Raw genomic sequence first — 24,843 nt, 5'->3', positions numbered from 1 at the left:
TCAGGGTCTCACTTTCAGCAGAGATCTAATCAGAAATATTAGAACAACTTTTATTTCACAGTTTGGAACTGAAAGTAATTGGTTTGTTTCCTTTTTGTCACCAAAATGCCACTCATTATTTTTTTCTCCTGCCTCATTTTCACACAGGCCCTCAGCCCACTACAGTGTTCCCCCTTTACAACTATTTCCAGGTGCTCTCAAGGGTTTCACATGTGCTCCGAGGAAGTGTGATCCTGTTAGGTAACCTTGTTGACCTTCTCTGTGTCCGTAGCATCCCATTCTTCCCTCTGGGCATCTTTGGGCTATTTCTTGTTCACTGAGCAACTTGGATACAGCAGTGTCCATCTGTGCCCACTTCATGTTGAAATCATGGTCTCTGCCCAGGCGCCATAGGTGCTGCTCCATACTCCAGGCCAACCAGGGCTCTCATGGGACCAGAACAAGGCCTCGTTCTGTGTGGAAGTGGGGAGAATATCCAGCCTCCCCACTGCCTGGTCCTTCGACAGTTGAGGATCTAAGCTGTGTTGCATGTGCTACTCCTGAAAACAGTGCTTTTGTCTTCTGTCAGCACTTCTTTCCCTAGGGCCCAGGCACAGGCTTTTGGGAGGAAGACAGATACCTTTCTGCCTTTTCCATTTCCCTGTCTCTCTACCTGAGCTTCATCAAATAGCAAAAACTAGGGGTTTGCCTGTTTATTGAAAATGTCAGTTAAAATAGCCTCTTGTAAAGAATGATACGTGTGTATATAAACATTTTATTTTAATTTAAAACATAGTGAATAGTGAACAGCATTCATTATTTGGGTGATGGGTACACAAAAAGCCCAGACTTCACCACTAGCAGCATATGCATGTAAGAAACCTGCACTCGTGCTCCCGACATAAAAACTGAAAATCAATGTTTAGGTTCATAGCAAAACTGAGCAGAAAGTACAGAAAGTTCCCATTTCTACGTTTTAAAACATAGAAGTGTACATTCTCTTATCACTCTTAATGTAAAAGGCTTTTTCTTTGAGTAGAGGACACAAATTGGAATTCTAAGATGTCTGTCTTATGTAATCACAACCTTAATGCATATGTGTGGGTTCTATTTCATTTAAAAAAAACAGATATGTGAAATGATGGCTGTTTAAAAATATTTTTTCTTTTTTCTTTTCAATCATGGTTCACTGCAGTCTCAAACTCCCAGGCTTAAATGATCTTCACACCATAGCCTCCTGAGTAGCTTGGACTACAGGCATGTCCCATCATGCCTGGCTGATGAAGCATTTTGTTTTTCTTTTCTTTTTTTTTTTTTTTTTGAGACAAGGTCTTGCTCTGTCACCCAGGCTGAGGTACAGTGGCGTGATCACAGCTCACTGCAGCCTCGATGTCCTGGGCTCAAGCAGTCTTGCTTCAGCCTCCTGGGTAGCTGGGACTGCAGGTGCACGCTACCGTGTCTGGCTAATTTTTATATTTTTTTGTAGAAATGGGTTTCACCATATTGCCTAGGCTGGTCTCGAATTCCTGGGCTCAAGTGATCCGCCACCCTTGGCCTTCCAAAACGCTGGGATTAGAGGCGTGAGCCACGGCACCCAGCCTAAAATTTCTAATAGAGACAAGGTCTTGCTCTGTTGCCCAGGCTGGTCCTGAGCTCTTGAGGTCAAATGATCCTGCCGCCTTGGCCTGCTAATGTGTTGAGATTACAGGCGTGAGCCACTGAACCCAGCCAAAAATATATTTTCTAATCTCCTAGAGTCGTCTTGCCTACACCTAATTTTTTTTTTTTTTTGCAACTCACCCTTATGGAATCTATCCAAGGCAGTCAACCATCAACCTAGTTTTCATAGCATTAATAACTCCTTGTTTTACACTCATTTCATCAGCTCATGTACTTTTAAATTAAACCACATAATTAGAGTAACAGATACAATTGCCACAAAAAGGTCTGGGAACAAACCTGACTGCTTCTAGGCTATGTGCAACTCCACTGTGGGAGCGGTTAGGCACCCACAAGCTGTGCATTCCTGTGCCCTAAGTGACGTATGGCAGGCGGATGGCCAGTACCCTCAACTGGGAGCCCTGGTGCATATAGTGAGTCAGCTAGCTGCAGGTGCAGGCTGGTTACCAGTGCCTACTGTATCCACTGCATCCCTCTCATAGCTCAGCCCCAAGAGAAGCCTCGTGCAGATCCGTTCATGTGAAGTGACTGATTTAGGGCTTGGCCTGGTTGGCCAGACGTGCTTAGACAGGCCAGCACCCCAAAAGTAGGCCAGGCTATAAATATTTGTGGTCTCCAAAACATTTCAAAAACAGAAGACCTGTTTTTTCACCTGTGGATGAACAGGACCATCCTGCTTGTTTTTGTGTATAGACAGATTGATGTATGTACCTGGATCATAGGCTCATAGACAAACACGGCTTCTGTTTCCTTAGAGGTGAAAACAGCCTTTCTGGAGGCTGGTCCAAGCCAGAATTTAAAATTTTACTTTTGCTTTGGTGCCACCAAGTGGTTAGCTTTGAGATGCCACTTTTGAGACGTTGGCTTGGCAAATACATAATGATAAAAAAAAAAAAAAATCTGGGATGTATAGGAGGAGCTCAGAGGATTTTTAGGGCAGTAACACCATTTTGTATAATACTACAAAGGTGGATATATATTATAATATACATTTATTCAAATTCATAGAATGTGTAACACCAAGAGTGAACTCTAAACTATGGACACTGGGTGATTATGATGTGTCAATGTAGGTTCATCAGTTGTACCAGAAGTCTTACTCTGGTGTTGGAGGTTGATAATGGGAGAGGCTGTGCCTGTGTGGTGGGGATAGAGAGCATATGGAAACCTTCTGTACTTTCTGTTCAGTTTTGCTCTGAACCTAAAACTGCTCTATCAAATAAGATTTATTAATGAAAAGTCTTCTATACTACATACATTTTCCCTTCTGGCTACCAGTGTTGCAGGTAAGAGCAAGATAAGATAGAAACATCATGTAGAGAGGCCAGCTGACTTCTCGGGCAGGGATGATACAACCTTTATGAAGCCCCACACTCCAGAGGCTGGGTCCTTAGCTTTGTAAGTCCCAGAAACCTTTTTATTTTTATTTTTTTTTCAATGTGTGTAGAGTTGTTCAGTTTTTTCAGGGCTATATCATGCTCACCAAACTTACAAGAGACACTTTTTGAAAAGTCAGATTGGTAATATATTATTTTACAATTAGAAATGTGTAATCAATGATAAACCAAAGCTCATGTGGTAGATGAGAAGTTCATCTTTCACCCTGCAGGAAATTTATATGGGCAGACAAACTATACCAAGTAGGTTGCTTGGTGAAATTGCAGTAGGGTCGGGGAAGGAGGTTGCATGTCTTAAGGTTACTACCATTAAGACGAAGCTATCTTCACCACTTTAGGGATATACATGACTCTGGGGTGGGGATACTTACATTGCTAGGCAGTACAGAATCCTGGACAGTGCTGATGATAGGTCAACTTAATCTTTTTCTTTGGATACTCTTTTTGAAACTCTATGCTGAGTGCATGAGAATTCTTTCTTCCCTCACACAGGACATACTATAACTGGCAAGACCAATACTGTAGGCTTGCTGATACAGCTGTGGTCTCCTGTGAATGTTGTGTCACCTGGATTAGCATTTGAATGTTCCCCAAATCATCGCAACCATTTATAGGTTTTTGGTTGGGCGGGGCTAGTGTACTAATTACATGCTAATTTTTAATAATTTTATTCTCAGAGAAAGAGTTATGTTTTATGTTTTGGTGATTCTGTTCCTGAATACAGGTCAAAATTAATATGCAAAATTAATATGCAAAATCCTTAATCACTTTGGCATAGATTCCTAATAGCAAAACAGTACTTGGCTGAAGATGGGAATTATCCTGGTTTATTAGTCTGTTCTCACACTGCTATAAAGACGTACCCGAGACTGGGTAGTTTATAAAGAAAAGAGGTTTAATTGATTCACAGTTCCACATGGCTGGGGAGGCCTCAGGAAACTTAAAATCATGGCGGAAGGGGAAGCAGGCATGTCTTATATGGCAACAGATGAAAGAGAGCATGCAAGAGCAGGGAAAACTGCTTTACAAAACCATCAGATTTCATGAGAACTGATTCACTATCATGAGAACAGCATGGGAGAAACCACCCTTCTGATCCAATCACCTCCCACCTGGTCTCTCCCTCCACATGTGGGGATTATGGGGATTACCATTCAAGATGAGATTTGGGTGGGGACACAGAGCCAAACCATATCAACTAGGTTCTTTTATTATTATTATTATTATTATACTTTAAGTTCTAGGGTACATGTGCACAACATGCAGATTTGTTACGTATGTATACATGTGCCATGTTGGTGTGCTGCACCCATTAACTCATCATTTACATTAAGTATATCTCCTAATGCTATCCCTGCCCCATCCCCCCACCCCACAACAGGCCCCAGTGTGTGATGTTCTCCTTCCTGTGTCCAAGTGTTCTCATTGTTCAATTCCCACCTATGAATGAGAACATGTGGTGTTTGGTTTTCTGTCCTTACAATAGTTTGCTGAGAATGATGGTTTCCAGCTTCATCCATGTCCCTACAAAGGACATGAACTCATCCTTTTTTATGGCTGAATAGTATTCCATGGTGTATATGTGCCACATTTTCTTAATCTATTCTATAATTGATGGACGTTTGGGTTGGTTCCAAGTCTTTGCTATTGTGAATAGTGCCACAGTAAACATATGTGTGCATGTGTCTTTATAGCAGCATGATTTATAATCCTTTGGGTATATACCCAGTAATGGGATGGCTGGGTCAAATGGTATTTCTAGTTCTAGATCCTTGAGGAATCGCCACACTGTCTTCCACAATGGTTGAACTAGTTTACAGTCCCACCAACAGTGTAAAAGTGTTCCTATTTCTCCATGTCCTCTCCAGCACCTGTTGTTTCCTGACTTTGTAATGATCGCCATTCTAACTGGTGTGAGATGGTATCTCGTTGTGAGAAAATTTTTGCAATCTACTCATCTGACAAAGGGCTAATATCCAGAATCTACAAATAACTCAAACAAATTTACAAGAAAAAAACAACCCCATCAAAAAGTGGGCAAAGGATATGAACAGACACTTCTCAAAAGAAGACATATTGCCTGGGTTCTAAGTAAGAATGCAGGCCACTTCATGTCTGTGTCATGAGAGCTTTGCACAGACCTCACTGCCTACTGGTACTCACCAGCCTGTCCTGTGATGCCTCACTGGAGTGCTCAGTTGTCTCCGGTTCTTTAGTGCAGGGGTCCCCAACCTTTTTGGCACCAGGGACTGGTTTCATGGAAGACAATTTTTTCCACAGATGGGGCAGGCAGGAGAGAATGGTTTTGGGATAAAACTTTTCCACCTCAGATCATCAGGCATTAGTTAGATTCATAAGGAATGCACAACCTAGATCCCTCACATGCACAGTTCACAGTAGGGTTCATTTTCTATGAGAATCTCATGCCACTGCTGAATTGAAGGGAGGCAGAGCTTAGGCTGTAAGGTAATGCTGTGTGGCCCAGTTTCTAACAGGCCACGGGCTGGTACCAGTCTGCGGCCCTGGAGGTTGGAGACTCCTACTTCAGTGCAGCATCCCCTCCCCACCTGCCTCTTCCCCTGAACTGCTGCCATGTGGAGTCCTCATTCAAGGAAGCACACGGTATTTGCAGAGGTTATAAATTAGTATCCTATGGTTGGAATCTGACCCATAGATCTCTTTTGTTTTTGCCAATATGTTGTTTTTAAAAGTTTGATTTAATTATCCAAACTTAAAAAATTTAAAAATCAGGAGATGCACAAAAAACTCTGAGTATCCTCTTTCTTTCTTTCCTTCTTTCCCTCTTTCTCTTTTCTTTTCTTTTCTTTCTTTCACAGGGTCTTACTGTGTTGCAATCATGGCTCACTGCAGCCTTGACCACCCGAGCTCAAGCAATCCTCCCACCTGAGCCTCCTGAGTAGCTGAGACTACAGGTGCGTGCCACCATGCCTGGTTAATTTTTGTATTTTTAGCAGACACGGAATTTTACCCTGTTGCCCAGGCTGGTCTTGAACTCCTGGGCTCAAGCGATCTGCCTGCTTTGGTCTCTCAAAGTGCTGAGATTCAGGCAGGAGATTACTGTAATCACCCTGGCCTGAGTCTCTAGTTTCTTTGCAAAAAAAAAGAAGTGAATGATCTGGCTATGCAGGGCTTATATTCCCACAGTGCAATAAGTTATTGGAGTGGGGCCTACGTAGGGCACATTTCTTCCAATTATCCTCTTTCTTCGCCCTTCCTGTTCCCTAATTTATGTTACTGCTTGGTAACATATTTGGTGGTGACGCCTAGTTTGTTGCAAATACAGGATAAGACCCAACAGAAAAAACAAGCATAAGGAAAGTAGTGGCTCCCTGTGGACTCTTGCTCCCTGCTCTTGTCCTTGCTGTCTGCAGGGAATTCCTTCCTTGGAACCTGCTTTCAGGCTCTTTTTCTTTTGGACTCTATTTGTGTTAGTATGTCAACTCTGATTTTATCCCTTGTGCTTCCAAGAGGTGTGGGCTGGAGCATTGTTCAGGAAAGCATATGAACTTTGAAATCTGGTCTGTATCTGCAAGACCTGGTTTTGAATCCCAGCCCCATTTCTTACTGCCCCATTTCTTACTGCCCATTTCTTACTGATAAGGGAACTGAAGGCAGTTCCCTTATCAGTAAAATGAGGGCAATCACCTGTCTTATAGGTTGGTATGAGTATTAAATGGGATTTTTTTAATGTAAAGCATCACGCAGAGGGTAGATCCTCAAATAATAGTGCTCTTGTCCCTCTCTTCTCTCTTTTTTTTCTTTAAATTTTTGTTGTTTCTTCTTTTTCTATTGGTCCATTGGGAGAAGAAACCTCTCTTCTTTCAAAACATGATTCTTTCCCTTTTTTTGTGACTTTGGTGAAACCACTTACTCCTCTTTACTCTTTTTATAAAGCCTACTGTTTTTTCTTCCTTGTAACTTTGTCTTTCCCATCTGTACATTTCACATATTCCCTTTTCTTGGAGTTAGAACTCTCTCATAAAGACTCTCTTATAAGAATAATGGATGACAAGTACATTTATTTTGCTTCGGGAAATTCTATCAGAAGGCCTACCTCTTATCAAATTTCTATAACAATTGTATATAGTTTTGTGATAGAAACTACATTAGCCTTCACAGTAATCTGTTGGGATGCTTTCTGTGTATATGTATGTTTCCCTGTTCATTATATTGTAGAAATAGAGCCGAGGTCAAAGGCTGGAAAGTCATCAGGAGAAAAAATTGGTTGTGGAAGGGCAACACTTCGCCTGAGATCAAAAGGTCCTGCCACCGTGGAAGAAATGGTATGTTATGTTCATTTACTTCCTGTTCTGCTTGGAAATGTTGAGTTAGATAAAATTCCATTCATTCTAATCAAAACTTGGACTTTTAATTCATTGTCTATTTAAACAATCTGGAAATTACTAAAGGTATTTAAAAAGGAAATATAGAAATTAAGGACATGAGATTGTGATCTATAGAAATTCTCAACTACCTGTAGGTGACGTTTCTAGACTGTATAGACAGCTGGACTATCTCAAAAACTTAAGTCAACCAAAGCTCTCTGAGAACCAAGAAAAAGTTTCAGAGCCACCTGTAGGAGTAAACAAAAGAAGATATTGATAATGAAAGATTATATTCATAAACTCCTCTTCTCAAATAAAACACCTGTAGTCATCTTTGACTCTTTTCGTTCATGTCCCATGTCGCTTCCATCAGCAGATTCTAGTGGATCTACCTCTATAAGATACTGGAGTCCAATGACTTCTCACCACCCCTGCCCACCACTGTGCCCCAAGGCACCATCATCTTATCCTGGATTTTGCAGTCACCTTCTGTTTAGTCCACCTGTGTTCACCCTTGCTTTCTTTCCACCTGTGCTCAGCACAACCCTCAGAATGATCCTTAAAATATGCAAGAGAAATTATGTCACTTTTCTGTTCACAACCCTCCAGTGGCTTCCCATGACACTCAGAATAAAAGCTAAAGTCCTCAGAATGACCAACATGACCGAACTCCTTATTTCTTCTCTGTTCTCATTTCCCATCCCTCTGTCCTGGCCTCCTCTGCTTCACTCATGCTGGTTTCCTTGTTGTTCCCAAACACTCCAGGTGTATCCCCATCTCAGGCTCTTGGTACTGCTGTTGTCTGTGCCTGAATGTTTTGCCCATTTATCTGCATAGCTTGCTTGCTTGCCATCATTAGGTTTCTGCCCACATGTTATCTATCTCAAAGGCCTTTCTGAGCATCCTGTATAAACAGCAACTCCCTCCACCCCTCCCACTGCCCACTCTTCCATGCCCTTAATTTTTGTCAAAGCAATTGTATTAGTCTGTTTTCACACTGCTAATAAAGACATACTTGAGACTGGGTAATTTATAAAGAAAAAGAGGTTTAATGGACTCACAGTTCCACATGGCTGGGGAGGCCTCACAATCATGGTGGAAGGTGAAGGAGGAGCAAAGTCACATCTTACATGGCAGCAGGCAAGAGAGCGTGTGCAGGGGAACTGCCCTTTATAAAACCGTCAGATCTCGTGAGACTTATTCACTATCATGAGAACAACGGCATTGGAAAAACCTGCCCCCATGATTCAGTTACCTCCCACCAGGTCCCTCCCACAACATGTGGGGATTATGGGAGCTACAATTCAAGATGAGATTTGGGTGGGGACACAGCCAAACCATATCAGCACTAAACACCCTAGGACTCTATATCGTTGATTAATTTTGTCTACTGTCTAGCTCCTTTGCTCACATGTCTTGTTCACTGCTGCATCCCCAGCACCTAGAATAGGACCTGATATACCAAAGGAATGGAAATCTTTGGTGCATTAATGAATTAATAAACGATTCCTTTTAGTTTGAGAAAAGCAAGGGTTTTTCCCTTTGAATGACTTTGTCTATATATAGGTCAGTGTTTGAGTGAAAAACACCAGAAGGAGAAGTGACAACTAGAGGCAAGAAGGGTGGAGGGAAAAAACTGCAAGGTTGGGGTGGTGATGGTAAGGATTCCGAGTGGCAAGCAGCAGGCCCACAACAGCAGCAAAGGCATGGGGGGCAAAGCCCTCCTGTGGGCAGACGGGATGTTGAGCAGGTGACTGATGCCTGCGAGCTCCGGGGGGCAGGGGCAAGGCACTGGGCCCTTCTAGGATCTCTCTCTATGTGAATGCTCTCCGGGTTCCTATGTGTTTGAAGGAAAAAACAGACAGGTGAACAGTTTTGAGGCTGTTTCACAGAGTGGGATCCCAGAACTTGTTGGGTGACAAGGTCCAGGGTTGGTCATGGGGGTGGTTTGTTGAAGCAGACACTTAAGGAACACATGAGGCCAAGGCTGTCCTTAGGAATGTCGAGTCACCCAGGGTGTTGTCAGTTTTGGGGGGATCTAGAGGAAGATCCTGAGTCAAATGCCTGGGTTCTGGCAGAATGAAAGGACTGATCGGAGGCAAATGGCAATGAAGAGATCTGATAGAGCAAAAAGTGTTTTGAAAAGGAGATATGATGAGGTATGTGAAGGAAACCCAGGGCAGTGACTTCTGGGCGTTTGGAGCCTTTATTTTCCCTCTGTGGCCCAGCACACTGCCTGGTATATTGCTGAAGGCCAGTAAGTGTTTATTGAATGAATAAGCAAATCTCAGTGGAAGAAAGGAATTTATCAGAGAAGGGAAGAACAGAGGGAAGTTGCTGGCTGTGAGGAGCCAGGAGAATGTCAGCTCTGCCTTTTGCTGGAGGCTGTGAGGAAAAATGAGCAGACCTTTAAACAGCTCACAAAGGAAGCAGGTCAGCAGGAAAAACGCCATGTCCCTTCAGGAGGAGGAGCATCTTCTAAGGGTTAAATCATTCATCACTCTTTGTTAAGCACCTGCTGTGGCAAAGGTGCCTGAATGGAAAAAGAGCAGCTTAAGATCTACCTGGGGAGGTAGGAAAGATTCATTCAAAGATAAACGTCTAAAAATCTATTCCTATTTTCATAGTCTGTTTAGTAAAATAGGGCAATTAAAAATAGCTCATAATGAAAGGAAAAAGCTGTTTGGTGCTAATATTAAATTTGATACAAATGACCTAAAATCTAATTTCAAACACTTTAAGGATTTAAAGGATTTATGGGATTTGAAACAAATCACTCCTTTAATCACCTAGCGCAAATTCTGAAAATGGTGTAAGATTCTCTGTATTAGTCCGTTTTCACACTGCTATAAAGAATACCTGAGACTGGGTAATTTATAAAGTAAAGAGGTTTAATCGACTCACATTTCCACATGGCTGGGAGGCCTCAAGAAACTTACAGTCATAGCAGAAGGTGAAGGGGAAGCAAGGCACGTCTTACATGGTGGCAGGAGAGAGTGAGTGTGCAGGAGAAACTGTCACTTTTGAAACCATCAGATCTTGTGAGAACTCCCTCACTATCACGAGAACAGCATGGGGGAAACCACCTCATGATGCAGTCACCTCCCAACAGGTCCCTCCCTTGACACGTGGGGATTGCAATTCAAGATGGGATTTGGGTGGGCACATAGAGCCAAACCATATCAATTCTCCACTTGCATAACCTCATACTTAATTCAATATGTGCTTGCTGAGACAGGCACAATCTAAGTGCTGTTGACACAAAGAAGAATAAAAACTCTGTTTCTCTTCTAAAAGGAGAGAAGCATGAAAAGAAGCTATTACAACCCAGTGGGATAGGGTTAATGGAAGCAGGTGCAGGATACACAGTGTCACAAAGAAGGGGCTGATCAGCCATTGACAGGGATTGGGGAAAGAAAGGAGGTCAGAAGGCTGGGTGGAGTGGCTCACGCCTGTAATCCCAGAACTTTGGGAGACTGATGTGGGTGGGTTACCTGAGGTCAGGAGTTCGAGACTAGCCTGGCCAACATGATGAAACCCCATCTGTACTAAAAACATAAAAATTAACTGGGCACGGTGGCGGGCACCTATAATCCCAGCTACTTGGGAGGCTGAGGCAGGAGAATCACTTGAGCCTGGGAGGCGGAGGTTGCAGTGAGCCGAGATTATGCCATTGCACTCCAGCCTGGGCGACAGAATGAGACTCCATCTCAAAAAAAAAAAAAAAAAAAAAAAAGAGGAGGTCAGGAAGTGTTTCTCTCTGGAAGAAATGAGTGAGTGAGTTCAAAATGGGGAAGAAGAGTGTTCTAGGCATGGAACAATATGGGTTTTGGGGACCAGTAAGCTGTTCATGAGATTGGAGTGTGGGGTGCTGGAAGTACTGGTTAGGTAGGGGTGATGAGGCTAGAGGCATAGGCTGGGGTTAGGATGTGAAGGGCCTTGTGGATAATGAGGGAGCCATTTAAGAATTATGAGGGGAGTAACACAATCAGTTTTGTGTTTTAGAAAAATCCCTTAATTCCAGGGTATGGGTTGTTGAGCAGCTTGGATTTGAGAGGGTGAAGACCAAAGGCAGGGAGACAAAATAGGAAACCTCTGCAAATCAGAAAAGATGAGGACTAAACACTGGCAAACAGAATGTGGATGGAGAAGAGGTGAGAGATCCAGATCTGTTCCGTAGCAAATAGGAAATATTAGAATGTTAAAATATTGGTGGCCATTTGTGTATGAGGAGTACTGACACTTGTCACCGTAACTTAAAACGTGCCTGGATAGATATAAAAGTTAATACCTGTTAGTTTGCATAGCCTGTTGCTTTATACAGCCAATTCAAGATACATTGTAATGAAGGCAAGAGCAATATATTGTCTATTATTGTTTTTAAGGTTTAGTTCTTGTAAATAAAAATAGGAGAAAGTTGTACTAATATCTTCAAGGAAATAGATTTTTATTTGCTATAAAATGCATGATTTTAATAAAATTTGAGACTACAAAACAACATATATTTATAACAGTATTGAAATTAACATGAAATTCTTATAATCTAAATAATGAATTCTACATTTGCACGTATAGTTGAGTAGTTAACATCTTTGGGCAATTCCATTTTCAGCTATGATGCCATTTAAAGCCAAGTATTGAAATAAACTGAGCAAGCAGAATTTACCAAATATTAAACCAAAAAGTTAAAGTAATATTTTTACTGAAATGTTTAGTAATCGTTTTGGGAAGAACAAAAATGTTTTGGTACCATTAATACATAACACAAAAATGATTTAAAAAATATTATTTTATCATCTCATTCTTATAAAATTTCCTTTTTTGGTGTATTTTTATAATGTATACAATATATTAATATGGTAATACAAGTGTAATTTATAAGCAATACATACAATAAAGTTAAAAATACACAGTAAGGGTATTTGTTCAGAAGTGTTTTACTATTGGGATGAGCCATCAAAAGTTTGGAGACCCCGGCCTGCACAATACAGACCAAAGTCCTTTTCATGGTACACAGGACTCCTCAAGATCTAGTCATATTTGTCACTGTGTTCTCCAGCTACATGGGACTTCTAGCATCCCTCTAACATGACTCTGTGACCTTACTTAGACTTTGCCTTTCTATTGCATCCTACTTGAAGTGTCCTCTCCTGCTTATCTCCTCTTCATCATTGAAAACACAGTTCTTGGCTGAGTGTGATGGCTCATGCCTGTAATTCCAGCACTTTAGGAGGCCGAGGTGGGCGGATCACTTGAGTCCAGGAATTCGAGACCAGCCTGGCCAACATGATGAAACCCCGTCTCTACTAAAAAAATACAAAAAATTAGCTGGGCATGATGGCCCACGCCTGTAATCCCAGCTACTTGGGAGGCAGAGGTTGCAGTGAGCTGAGATCACACCACTGCACTTCAGCCTGGGCAACAGAATGAGACTCTGTCTCAAACAAAACAAAACAAAACAAGACAAAAAAACCCCACCACAGTTCTTAAGACATCCTTCTTTTTTTCTGAGACAGGGTCTTGTCCTGTTGTCAGGCTGGAGGGCAGTGGCAGAATTATGGCTCACTATAGCCTCGTCATGCTGGGCTCAAGTGATCTTCCCACTTTAGCCTCCTGAGTGGCTGGGACTAAAGGTGCATACCACCACACCTGGTTACTTTTTAATTAAATTAATTAATTAGTAGAGATAGAATCTTGCCATGTTGCCCAGGCTTGTCTAGACCTCTCAGGTTCAAGTGATCCTCCTGTTTCAGCCTCCCAAGTGGCTGGGATTACAAGCATGTGCTACCACACCCAGCTAATTATTTTAATTAATTAATTAATTTTGTTTTGTAGAGATGGAGTCTCACCATGTTGCCTGGGCTGGTCTTGAACTCCTAGGCTGAAGCAACTCTCCCACCTTGGCCTTCCAAAGTGCTGGGATTACAGGCGTGAGCCACTGTACTCAGTCAGGTCACCTTTCTAAAGTCTTCCATGACTGTTAGAGATATAAATTTGCTTCCTCCCCTGTGATGCTTCTGTGCCTTTTATATCCTTTAAAAACTGTTACATGTTATTTATTTTCACATCTGTTTCCTCGTCTAGATTGTTAGCTACTTGGGGATTGTGTTCCTGGCTTTTCTTTTTTGAATCCATAACACTTAGTGCTGACACTAAAAATAAGTATTTACTGTATTGATTTGTATTTAGTTACAGAGCACATTCTAGATATATTTCCATTAAAATTAGCTAAAATGCACAATCATGAACCGGCTCCACATCAGACTTTCTCTTGTGTATGCCCTGACAATCAAGAGATTTTGTTGTATAATATCTTATTTTTCTCTTTTTTTGATAAAGCCTTCTGAAACCAAAGCAAAGGCAATTGAAAAGATTGATGATGTTCTTGAGTTGTACATGGGAATTCGAGATATTGATTTAGGTAAGATTATACTATTTAAAAAAATCTTATATCTCTTAATCTGCTTAATGTTTATGTCTTGTTTGTACATACAGCCAATTATACTTTTGAAGATAAAAATATTTGTGGTATGATGAAAAGAATAACGGACATAAAGATAAGAATAATGAAGACCTGCTCCTTACCACTTTCTAGCTATGAGGTCTTAGTGCCAAGTAAACTTTAAAACATTTTAGTTAGTTCTTAGTCATTAAACTGTGACTACTATCTCCTTTAGTGTTGTTTGTTTGGATTTAAAAAATATACATAAATGAATTTTGTAGATGATACATATAAAAGGCATTATTATTTGATATATCAGAAGTGCATTGATTGAATTGCACCCTTTAACAGGGTTACTGAAGCCCTATGAACAAGGAATTAGAAATATGAAGAAAGAGGACACACTTGGCATATGACTGAGAAGGGCAGTTGAGCAGTTGAATTTCTGTGTATTTCTTATGTCATCATTAGGCTGTCAGGGTCTTGTTTATCAGTTAAGACTCTACCAGTTGCAAATGACTAAAACAAAAACCAAACAAAAAACCCTAATTCCAACTGGCTTAAGGAAAAAAAAAAGGAGAAACTTATTGGTTCTTATAATTGAAAAGTCTAGAGCTAGACCTTGACTTCAAGAATGTCTGGATCCCAAGTTCTCATGCTGTCATCAGGATATGATTTCTCTTCTTTCAGTCTTGGCTTCATTTCAGGCCCCTGTGGTATCCCCTGGCGGCTTCAGTCTCTCCCTCATGGGGCCAAAATGACTGCTATTGCTCCACCCTCTGCATCCTCATGGCATTAAGCACAATGAGAAAGAGGGGAGGACCTCTTCCAAATCATTCAAACAAAATGCCCAATATTGTCTCTGGTTGGTCTGATTGGCTCAAGTGAGCCAGTCACTGAGGCCAAGAGGATGGTAGGTCTGGGTTGAACGCTCTGGAACTGACAGTGACCCTGAAATACAAGGGTCAAGAATGTGAAAAAGGCCTGACCCTTCCCACGCAGAAGCAAGATAAACGTTCCACTAAGTAGGGCAGTTGCATGCTGGGTAGAGAAAAGAGAGTAAATACACACTCCAGTGTGGGGGTTTATGTCTGCATGCATCCACAGGTATGCATTTGAATCAGGTACTTTCTACATTTTTTAAAGGTAAGAACTTGACTATTTTGTTTATCTGCTACCAGGTAGAGTATTTATCCTTTTCTAGTTCCACTCATATTCCATTTTCCTTATAGAATTACCAAAAGACAATTTCCTTATAGAATTACCTTCTAGAAAATTTCCTTATAGAATTACCAAAAGACAAAACAAATTTACCTTAAAAATCTCAATTGGCTTTTATTTGCAACTCTAGTATCAGGCAACACCTCAAAATGAGTGCTCTGATGAGCTGAGCAGAGGAGGTTGACTTTAGAGTCAGAAAATGGCTGAAGAAATCAGAAACATAACAAAAAGTGGGTTCCCGTTGCAAGATTACTTTCTTCGTAAAGGTGAAAACAGGGAATTTCCTTATCACGCCAGCTAAAACTGGCCCATTTGGGGATTTGGCTATTACCTCTCTTTCTCCTGATTTCGTGGAAGATCAGATAAACAACTTAGTTTGGCTTAGTGAGTGGAACTTCAGCATGAGTAACTCCATTTTGGTTTGGTCTGTTAGGCCTAGTACAGGAGCTCAGTCCAAACCAATCACCTCCTATAAATTTTATTTAACAATCTATTCTTATTCTTTCTTGCCTATGTGAACTTTTATTTATCCTTTAATTTTTGAGACAGGATCTCACTCTGTCACCCAGGCTTGGAGTGCAGTGGCACAATCATAGCTCACTGCAGCCTTGATCTCCTGGGCCCAAGCACTTCCCCTACCTCAGCCTCCCACGTAGCTAGGACCACAGGTGTGTGCCTCCATACCCGGCTATTTATTTTATTTTACTTTAAAAAATTTTTTTGGTAGAGATGGGGTCTTGCTATGTTGCTCAGGCTCAAGTGATCCCCCTGTCTTGTCTGTCAAAGTGCAGGGAGAGATTACAGGTGTGAGCCATCATTGCCAGCCCTAAGTGAACTTTTAAAATAAAATTTCTGTACTGGATGTACAGATGCTGTCTGCAACTTAAAAACATTGGTAGTTTGTTCCTTGCTCCTTGGAGAAAAATATAAAATTTTCATGTGGATGCTTTTATCCTCTGTGCAGACAGGAAGTTAAAGCTGAAAACCAATGTCTGAGAACTTCTCTTTCCAATCCTTTTGCCTGGCTAATTTTTTTAATTTTAATTTTTGTAGAGATGGGGTCTACTTGTGTTACCTAAGCTGGTCCTGAACTCCTGGGCTCAAGCCATCCTCTTGGCTCGGCCTCCCAAACTGTTGGAATTACAGGCATTGAGCCGCTAAGCCCAGTCTCAGTCTTCTGTTTTGAAACTGCAGCTCTCAAGGAACAATAGAATCCATGCTATGGTCTGGAGTGAATCACAGACACAGGGCCTAGGAAAAGATCTAACTAGGAATAAAGAAAAACATACACATAAACATGAATACTTTTAGACGTATAAGGAAATATGTAACATATAAATAGAGGCATCAACGTGTACATAAATCAAATTTAGAATAGAAATGTTTATTCGCACAACAGTCTAGACTGTGGGCCATTCTTTAATGGTATTTTGCCGTATAGGAGGGAAGCAAATGTATATATGTGTACATGAATTTTTGCATATACATACACACATATGCATAGATGTATTTATTCTCACATACAGTAAAAGAGATATGATGTAGTATTGCTTACAGGCATATATATTTGGCTTGAGGCCCTAACCCTAAACCTAACCCTAACCCTAACCCTAACCCTAACCCTAAAAGAGACCAGCCTGGGCAACATAGTGAGATGAGACCCTGTCTCTACTAAAAATACAAAAAAACCCAAAAAAATTAGCTAGGCATTGTGGCATGCACCTGAAGTCCTAGCCACTTGAGAGTCTGAGACAGGAGGATCGCTTGAGTCCAAGAGTTTGAAGCTGCAGTGAGCTAGGATGGTGCCACTGCACTTTAGACTGGGCAACAGAGTGAGACCCTGACTCTAAAAAAAAAAAAAAAAAAAAAACAAATAAATGAAAAAAAAAAGAAAAACGAAAATGCAGCTTAAAAAAAGGAAATTCAGGGCACTAAACATTCCTTACAAATTCTTTGTAAATTAACCAGAAATTTATTTGTAAAGTGAATTAGTCATCTGTAACAAATTCCTCTAATTGACATGAAAAGCCATTATCATTACACATGATTAGCAATGTGATCAGTTACCTAGGGAGGTAAAGTGTAAGGAAAGTAATTATTTGAAGAATGTAAACCATTGTTACATTAGGAATTTCTTTCATTATTCAGATCTGATTAGCATGAAATATAAATCACAAGTGTGATACTGATTTAACAGACAAATATATTTACTTGTATAAATATTCTCAGTATTTCTTAGCTTTCAGAAATGTTAATTCTTAATGCAAATTACACTGACATCACATTTTTCTGTATTTGTTAATGTAAGTATGTATTTTGAAAATTTAAAAAGTAATATGGCAACAACGTGACTTAAAACACTATCCTCAAAAAAAGATTAAGAGGTGTTTATTATTTGAAAATGGAAAATAATTTAAATGAATTTTTGTAGAGAGTAATCCTGAAGATGAAAGTGCTTCATTTGATTGTAAAGTTAAGTTGTGAACTATGACTTTTCTACCAGCTAGTGCCAACATGGGTCACCTTGGGATGTTATCCATGAAAAAAAATAAGCATTCTAAAAGACGCTGAGTCCTATAAGACCTCACATGGTCTTGACCTAACTCAGTGGAAAGTTGTATCATACAAGTTTCTTCTTGAATATTTAAAGAAACTGTGTAAGTTGTGTGTAGAACTATAATATTATCTGATGATACCAATTTAGGAGTTTGGAGATCATCCATGCAACTTCAGAATTTTAGGATTTCAAATTTATTGAGATCCTGAGATGTGTGGAAAGAAGATTTGAATGATTGTTTCAAAGTCATTTATTTTATAAAATCTTTTTTTTTCTTTTTAAAAATTTTACTACTTTGCTTTTGGAGCAGATATGAAGTCTGTTATAGCTCTTGAAAAAGTATGCAATAATGGTGTTTTAATAGTGAGAATTACATTTCTTCCTTTCTTCCTAGGATCACTTTTTTTTTTTTTTTCAGACAGAGTCTTGCTCTGTCACCCAGGCTGGAGTGCAGTGGCGCAATCTCGCTCACTGCAACCCCTGCCTCGCGGGTTCAAGCGATTCTCCTGCCTCAGCCTCCTGAGTAGCTGGGATTATAGGCGCCCACCACCATGGCCAGCTAATTTTTTGTATTTTTAGTAGAGATGGGGTTTCACCATGTTGACCAGGCTGGTCCTGAACTCCTGACCTTGTGATCCACCTGCCTCAGCCTCCCAAAGTGCTAGGATTACAGGCATGAACTACCATGCCGGGCCAGATCACTTTCTTTTTATAGTGAATTCAAAACAATGAACACTGTAGAAAGTCATCATTTTCAGATAAAGCCAATGAAGTTTTAGAAATTTTCATTAGAAATCATTCTACATTGACTGCATTTTTGATGTTTGACTTGTGAGTTGTTTGAAAAGCATTGATATTTATAAAAAGTCTTAGGAAAAGTAAGGCCTGAAGACCTTCCATAGAATGAGATGTAGTTGCATATTTTATGATTAAACTAACAATAATGATGACTAATCTTTAAACCCTGCTATTTGCCATTTTATAGATTTGAAAACTGAAATTCAGAGAAGTTTGATAACTTGCCCAAAGTCACCTAACAAGTTAAAAACTAAGATTTAATTCTGAAACTTTGATACCAAGATTTTTAACCGTAAAGATTTTTAACTGTAAATATTTTATATTTAAAAGTTCTGTTTAAGTGTTTAAAAAGTTAATGGAAATTATATGTTGATCTGTATCACCAAAACAGGTTTGTCATTAATAATAATGTAAATGTAGTTCGGTGGCAGTAATAAAAATGGCCACTAGAGGTCAGCACTTAGCTGCTATATGTGGTAACAGAAATTCTCTTTACAATTAAAAAAATTCTTTTTGAGATGGGGTCTCACTATGTTGCCCAGGCTGATCTCAAAATCCTGAACTCAAGCAGTCTCCCTGCGTCACCCTCCCAAGTGGCAGAGATTACAGATTAAAAATTTACTATGTTTTTAAATCTATTTTTTTCTTTTTTCTCATGTGTTTCTAAACATTATACTGCAAGAAAATTCTCCTTTTTTTTTTTTTTTGAGACGGAGTCTTGCTCTGTCGCCCAGGCTGGAGTGCAGTGGCGGGATCTCGGCACACTGCAAGCTCCGCCTCCCGGGTTCTCGCCATTCTCCTGCCTCAGCCTCCCAAGTAGCTGGGACCACAGGCGCCTGCTATCATGACCAGCTAATTTTTTGTATTTTTAGTAGAGACGAGGTTTCACCGTGTTAGTCAGGATGGTCTCGATCTCCTGACCTCGTGATCCACCTGCCTCGGCCTCCCAAAGAAAATTCTACTCTTTTAATGGAATATTTTTTGCCAGATTGCATTCAGGTTTATTATTGCAGTATATTGTAATTTTATTATAATCAACAGACGAAAATAATCTTAGTAGCTATCTTATGTTAATGTGCTGTACCTTTATAAAAAGTGTTTTATTTTGCTAAAATTTCTTTTGCTTTTCTCTTACATCAGAGCTATAATATTTTATCAAAAAGGATGAATTTTACCATTTACTTATCCTGTAAAGATGTCTTAAAAGTTATGTTTACCAAACCCAGCTGAGGATGAGAAATGAAATAAAAAACCGATGTTTATACTTTATGCATTAGGAAAATATATAACATATTTAGCTGCATGCTCCATTTTTGAATTCATATAGCAAATTACTGGTTTTAAAAAGATGTATACAGCACTGTATTACATGCAGTATTTGCAGCACAATTATGTAGCTGTGTAATTGGCATTTTTGTTGCTTCTACAAGATCAGGTTATTTTTTGAAGGCAGATACCATATCTTACTCAGTTTTAATTCCAGCTCTTACCACGGTACCTCTCCAAGAGTAAGTACTTGATAAATGTCTGTTGAGAGTCACAAAAGTAGTGAATTCACAGGGAGCATGAATCCTAATTTTATTAGTTTGGAGCTTTGGCCCTTGGGCAAATTATTAAACTTAGAATCCTAATTTTCACATCTATAAAAGAGGCATAATAAAAATAATCTTATAGGGTTGCCAAGGAATCAAATTAAATAATCTGCATAAAGTTCCTGTCACATCATAAATAATAATGGGTGTAGGTATTATCATTCTTAGTGATGATCACTAATGATTATTACTATTAGTCGTTGTAATGGCAGTGGTAATAGAGGGAGAACATGTGGAGCTGTATAACTAGACTTTATCAGCAACTCTGGGCAGTACTGAGTGTGGGGGTTTTTCTTCACTTTTCTGCTGTGCCAGAATGAGTGCATGAGCGAGATTATGCATTTTGGACTGTGAGGTTAGACTATGGGCATCTTGAAGCAGCATTTTCTTTCATTTTTGTGACTAGAAACCCAAAGCAGACATTGCAAGTCAGTGCAGGTCAGATCTACAACATGGAGTTCCCGGGCTTAGTGCACTAGACAATGCTGCTGAGCTTCCTGAGGTATAAAAAAACCATGTACCAAGTTGTTTCTTTTTCCCTCTTATAGCCAAGGATGTGTGTGTGTGTGTGTGTGTGTGTGTGTGTGTGTGTAGAGAGAGAGAGAGAGAGAGAAATTGATTCAGTGTCCATCAGTGAACATCTGCATCCTTGTCATTGTCTCCCCCAGCCTGTAAGAGTGTCATCTATACTGTTAGTTTCTGTTTCTGAATGGTCTGTACATTTTCTTATGTCTTATCTGTATGCATCTTATTTCTTCCTCAGCTAGCTTTCTTCCTTAACATGTGTTACCCATACGTCATTATAATCTTTAGGTAGTTGTCTTAATAAATGCTACCTGTAAAGCCTATGAGAAAGAGTTAAATTGGTAGAGTAAGCAAAATTCTGAACTGGAGTTCTACTTCAGCAATACTTCACCTTTACATTCTGGCTACTCTTCTTTTACATCCTGGCTATGAGACCAGAGTTCTGGACTTCACTTTCCCCAATGCATGCTAACTGTGCCTGTGCAAAAAGTATGTAAGTGTAATTACAAACCCTCCTCTTGCACCGCCCATTCACTAGCATTTATTATGCATGAGACACTGAATTAGTTACTATGGGCATAAAAGACTGAGTAAGCTACTCAAGATCTGTTGGGAGTTTATTCTTTTAGTAGGAGAGAAAAAATACACAGAAAAATAAATGTCAGTGCAGAGCAATGTTGAATTTGCAGTCTAAGACCTTTTTATTGAAAGTGTTGCCTGAGGACCAGCATCACCTGGGGGTTGAAAATGCAGAATCTCAGGGCTGCAGAACTACTGAACCAAAATCTGCATTTTGCCAAGATCCTAGGCGATTTGTTTGTGCATTTAAGCATAAAAACACTGGCAGAAGGGTTTAGAGAATGGGGATATCTCTTCCAGCTGTGGACAAAGGATTTCATGGAGGAGAGAGCCTTGAAGGAGAGAAGGATTTTGATGGTGGTGCTGGTGGCTAGGAGGAGGTTATCCTGGACAAAGGCAGAAAGCAGCGAAGATAGCATTTTGAGTGGTCAGATTTATGAGGGTACAGCATTAATGTAGTGTAGTGTAGTGAGAACCAAGGGTTCTTTAGATTAGACTGCCACTAGGGTTTAGTTTTAAAGATAAACATTGGTTACACAAGGAAAAAAAAATGTGTGTGTGTGTGTGTGTGTGTGTGTATGTATTATGGATTCATGGCTTCCTGTTTTATTCACTGGAGTTATAATATATTACCATCATTACTTATTTGGATATTTAAATTATCCCTGATTTGGTCTGTGTGAACTCTTGCACTCTGACATCTATATCCTTTTCACATGTTCCCATCATTTTGTGACAGTTTCTTACTTTCTGGTATAAGATATTCTTGGTTCATATTGCACTTTGCCTGCTCCAGCCCTGGAATCTGCCATTTTTCTGAGGAAGTCTTAGTCTTTCTAATGGAGAATGGTATTTAAGAACCAAGATTTCGGTGCTTTGTGTACTCATTGTTGTTGGGGAACCATGCTTCCAGGACTGAGGAATGTGTATACATGTGCATGTATGCATTTATATCTATATTTTTATAACACCTCAATTGGAGATATATATATATTTCCAGTGATATCTACAATTCTAATTCCATAGGGTTCATTCTTATTTTCTCCCTTTCCCTGTTTATCCTTCTCCGGCAGTGACAAACTTGATTCCTACTGTTCTGTATGTATGTGTCTGTGTATGTGTGTATGTATGTGTGTGTGTGTGTATGTTTGTGGTGTGTATGTATGTATGTGATTCATCTCCATATGTATAACCAATCTCTCATCACCGTGACTGCTGTCCTCCCTCCCCATTCCCATGCCATCCTCACCACATCTGTACTCTCCCACCCCATGCCAGGCTGCCTGGCCATATAGAAGCCCTCCTTACCTTACTACAGGTTTGATCCCTCTACTAGTTCACCGCACCCCCACCCTACTTCTGCTCTGATCCTGGTGCCCTTCTGTAGGCCACATCTCTCCCTTTCTTCCTAGCCTGCCTTGTGTTAGGACTGAACTGATGGGAAGAGGCATAGCTTTTAACTCTCTAGACCTTGTGGCTCATTCAGAGAAATCATACAAACTTGGATTAGTTCATCCTTAATCTGGAAGGAAAGGAGATGCTGGAGCTTTTCCCTGGGGCTTTGGCGTTTCCCTTTCATGTGGAGGTTTTTCAGCCAAGTCCCACATCACATATACACAGTCTCTTTCTGGTTGCTGGTGCTTCTGGGGTGCTGAGTGGAAATCCACTGAGCCTTTTGGGCTCCCAGGCAGCTGGGGCAAGTCCTAAGTACTCCTGAAGATGCTGGTTCCAAGACATAGAATATGGAACCCAGGCAACTTAGTAGAAAAACTGAACAAGGCTGCCACTTTCATGTTCTATCCCAAACTGGAGAGGGCCTCAGAAAGGGTACCTTGATTCCACAGGGTGGACAGATGTCTTCCTCTGCTTCTCCCCAGCTTGACTGCTCCAGTGCAAGCTGTCATCCTTTATCTTTTTGTCTTTGGGCAGGGAGGACTGGACTCCATCTCAGTTGGCAGTGGGGGACTGGTGGAGGAGGGAGGGAGAGTAATGACTATTAGGAGATTGAGGAAAGAGTGTTCTTTAAGTTTCCTGCTAGGGTTAGTCATAGCCACAGGGTTCTTTCAGGGGATCTTGTTCTACCCATGGGAATGCCAGAGGTTCCCAACTGATGGGCTCCAAGGTTGGGTAGAAGGCAAGGGTGGCAGCTGCAAACCTGGGTGCAGTGGACACATTGTTGAAAAGTATCTTTGCCACCTTGATGTGTGTGTGTGAGAGAGGGTATCTTACTGTTTTAATTTGCATTTAATTTTGCATTTAATTTGAAATATACTTATGCATGTTACTTTTAGCAAGTAATTTTCCTGTTGCCATTTTTCTCAGTCCTTTGATGCTATTTCATTTATTGTTAATTTTTTAATATTATTTTTGATAGCCACCACAATGTTTGAAGCTGGAAAGGACAAAGTTAATCCAGATGAATTTGCTGTGGCTCTTGATGAAACTCTTGGAGACTTTGCGTTCCCAGATGAATTTGTCTTTGATGTTTGGGGAGTCATTGGTGATGCCAAACGAGGATTATGATATGTACACTCCATCTCTGAAGAAACAACCCATCGTTCTTTTTTTTCTCTTTTTTTAAAAGTCCTATAAGATCTGTTTTTGGATACCTTTACTAACTCTGGTTTAATTTCATGTGTATGGAATATATTCTTTGAAATATAATTTTGGTAATTTTGATATCTGGGCACTTTTTAACATTGCTGATGTAGTATGCTTAAGAGAAATGACCTAAATAAGGATCAATTGTAATATTCATTCAAAAGGTTTTTAAAAGTAAGTTTTAAGAAGTATTTCTAGATAGATGATTTTCTTCTCCATTAATACCCATGCTTTGTTTTTCACATATAAATAGTTGATTTCAATAGCTTTGTAGTTTTTTTTTTCCAAAATCTTAATGTAAACTAGGATTGGAGTATGATTTACCTCATAGTATCTTCACTGTGTTATCCTAGTTTGAACAGGTATGTTCAGGAAATGAAAGGTGAATTATGCCCCTTATTGGTCTAGAAGCATTTTTTTTTGTTTGATCCTCTGAGTAAGGGAAGGAAGATTCCTGTGGCATGTTGATTTCTATGGCCAACTTTCTGTCTTTGTAAAACAAAGATTGATTGATTTTCTTGTATGCTTCTTTATACATGCTCTTAAAACTTGTGGTTGAAATCTGTGCTGTGTGTGTGTCTCTGCATGTGTAAAAGAAGGGTAAAAAAGAGATGGGTAGGGTAGAACTACTTGCATTTGATTTTTTTTTTCAGTCCTTAAAACATTATTTCTTTTTTTCACTCATAGCTACTTTTATGTTACCTTTTATAAGCACTCCAGGGAAGATTTTATATTTTTTTGTAGAGTTTTTGGAAAGATATTTACTCAAAATAACTATGCTTTAGAACTTTTTTTTTTTTTTTTTTTTTTTTGGTTAAACAGCAGCACTTTTTAGTTCCCTAAACTTTAGAAGAGATGCTATCAGAAATAGATTTACTTCCAGTGGAAAGAAAGGAGGAAGGGAGAATTGAGAAAATATATTGGTCTATTATTTTAGAGTTCTAATACACTCCTCTAAACCTTACATTTTAGAGAAAATTGAGGGTAAATGACTGTCTTATCACTCTTATTTGACATTTTATAGGTGTAAGAGAAATGGAAATGAATGGTTTCAACAAAGATCATTTAATACATCAGAGCATGATGTGACCAAGCATCTTTGTAAAGTGTTAGATGAAAAATTCTG

The 24,843-nt window shown here is 39.8% G+C and overlaps 1 protein-coding gene across 1 annotated transcript in view; it reads left to right on the top strand.

Annotated features, from left to right (window-relative positions):
* Positions 1 to 24,528, top strand: part of GIPC2 (GIPC PDZ domain containing family member 2) — a 90,267-nt gene extending 65,739 nt beyond the window's left edge. Inside the window, exons 4-6 of the mRNA XM_009248726.4 lie at positions 7,254 to 7,360; positions 13,742 to 13,823; positions 23,491 to 24,528. Of these exons, the coding sequence (XP_009247001.2) occupies positions 7,254 to 7,360; positions 13,742 to 13,823; positions 23,491 to 23,639 (338 nt within the window). The 3' untranslated portion in view covers positions 23,640 to 24,528. The remainder of the gene's footprint in view (positions 1 to 7,253; positions 7,361 to 13,741; positions 13,824 to 23,490) is intronic.
* The last annotated feature ends 315 nt before the right edge of the window (positions 24,529 to 24,843 follow it).

The sequence above is a fragment of the Pongo abelii genome, chromosome 1 (assembly GCF_028885655.2).
Source record: "Pongo abelii isolate AG06213 chromosome 1, NHGRI_mPonAbe1-v2.0_pri, whole genome shotgun sequence".
Taxonomy (NCBI): domain Eukaryota; kingdom Metazoa; phylum Chordata; class Mammalia; order Primates; family Hominidae; genus Pongo; species Pongo abelii.
This window is presented reverse-complemented; position numbering and strand designations above follow the sequence as displayed.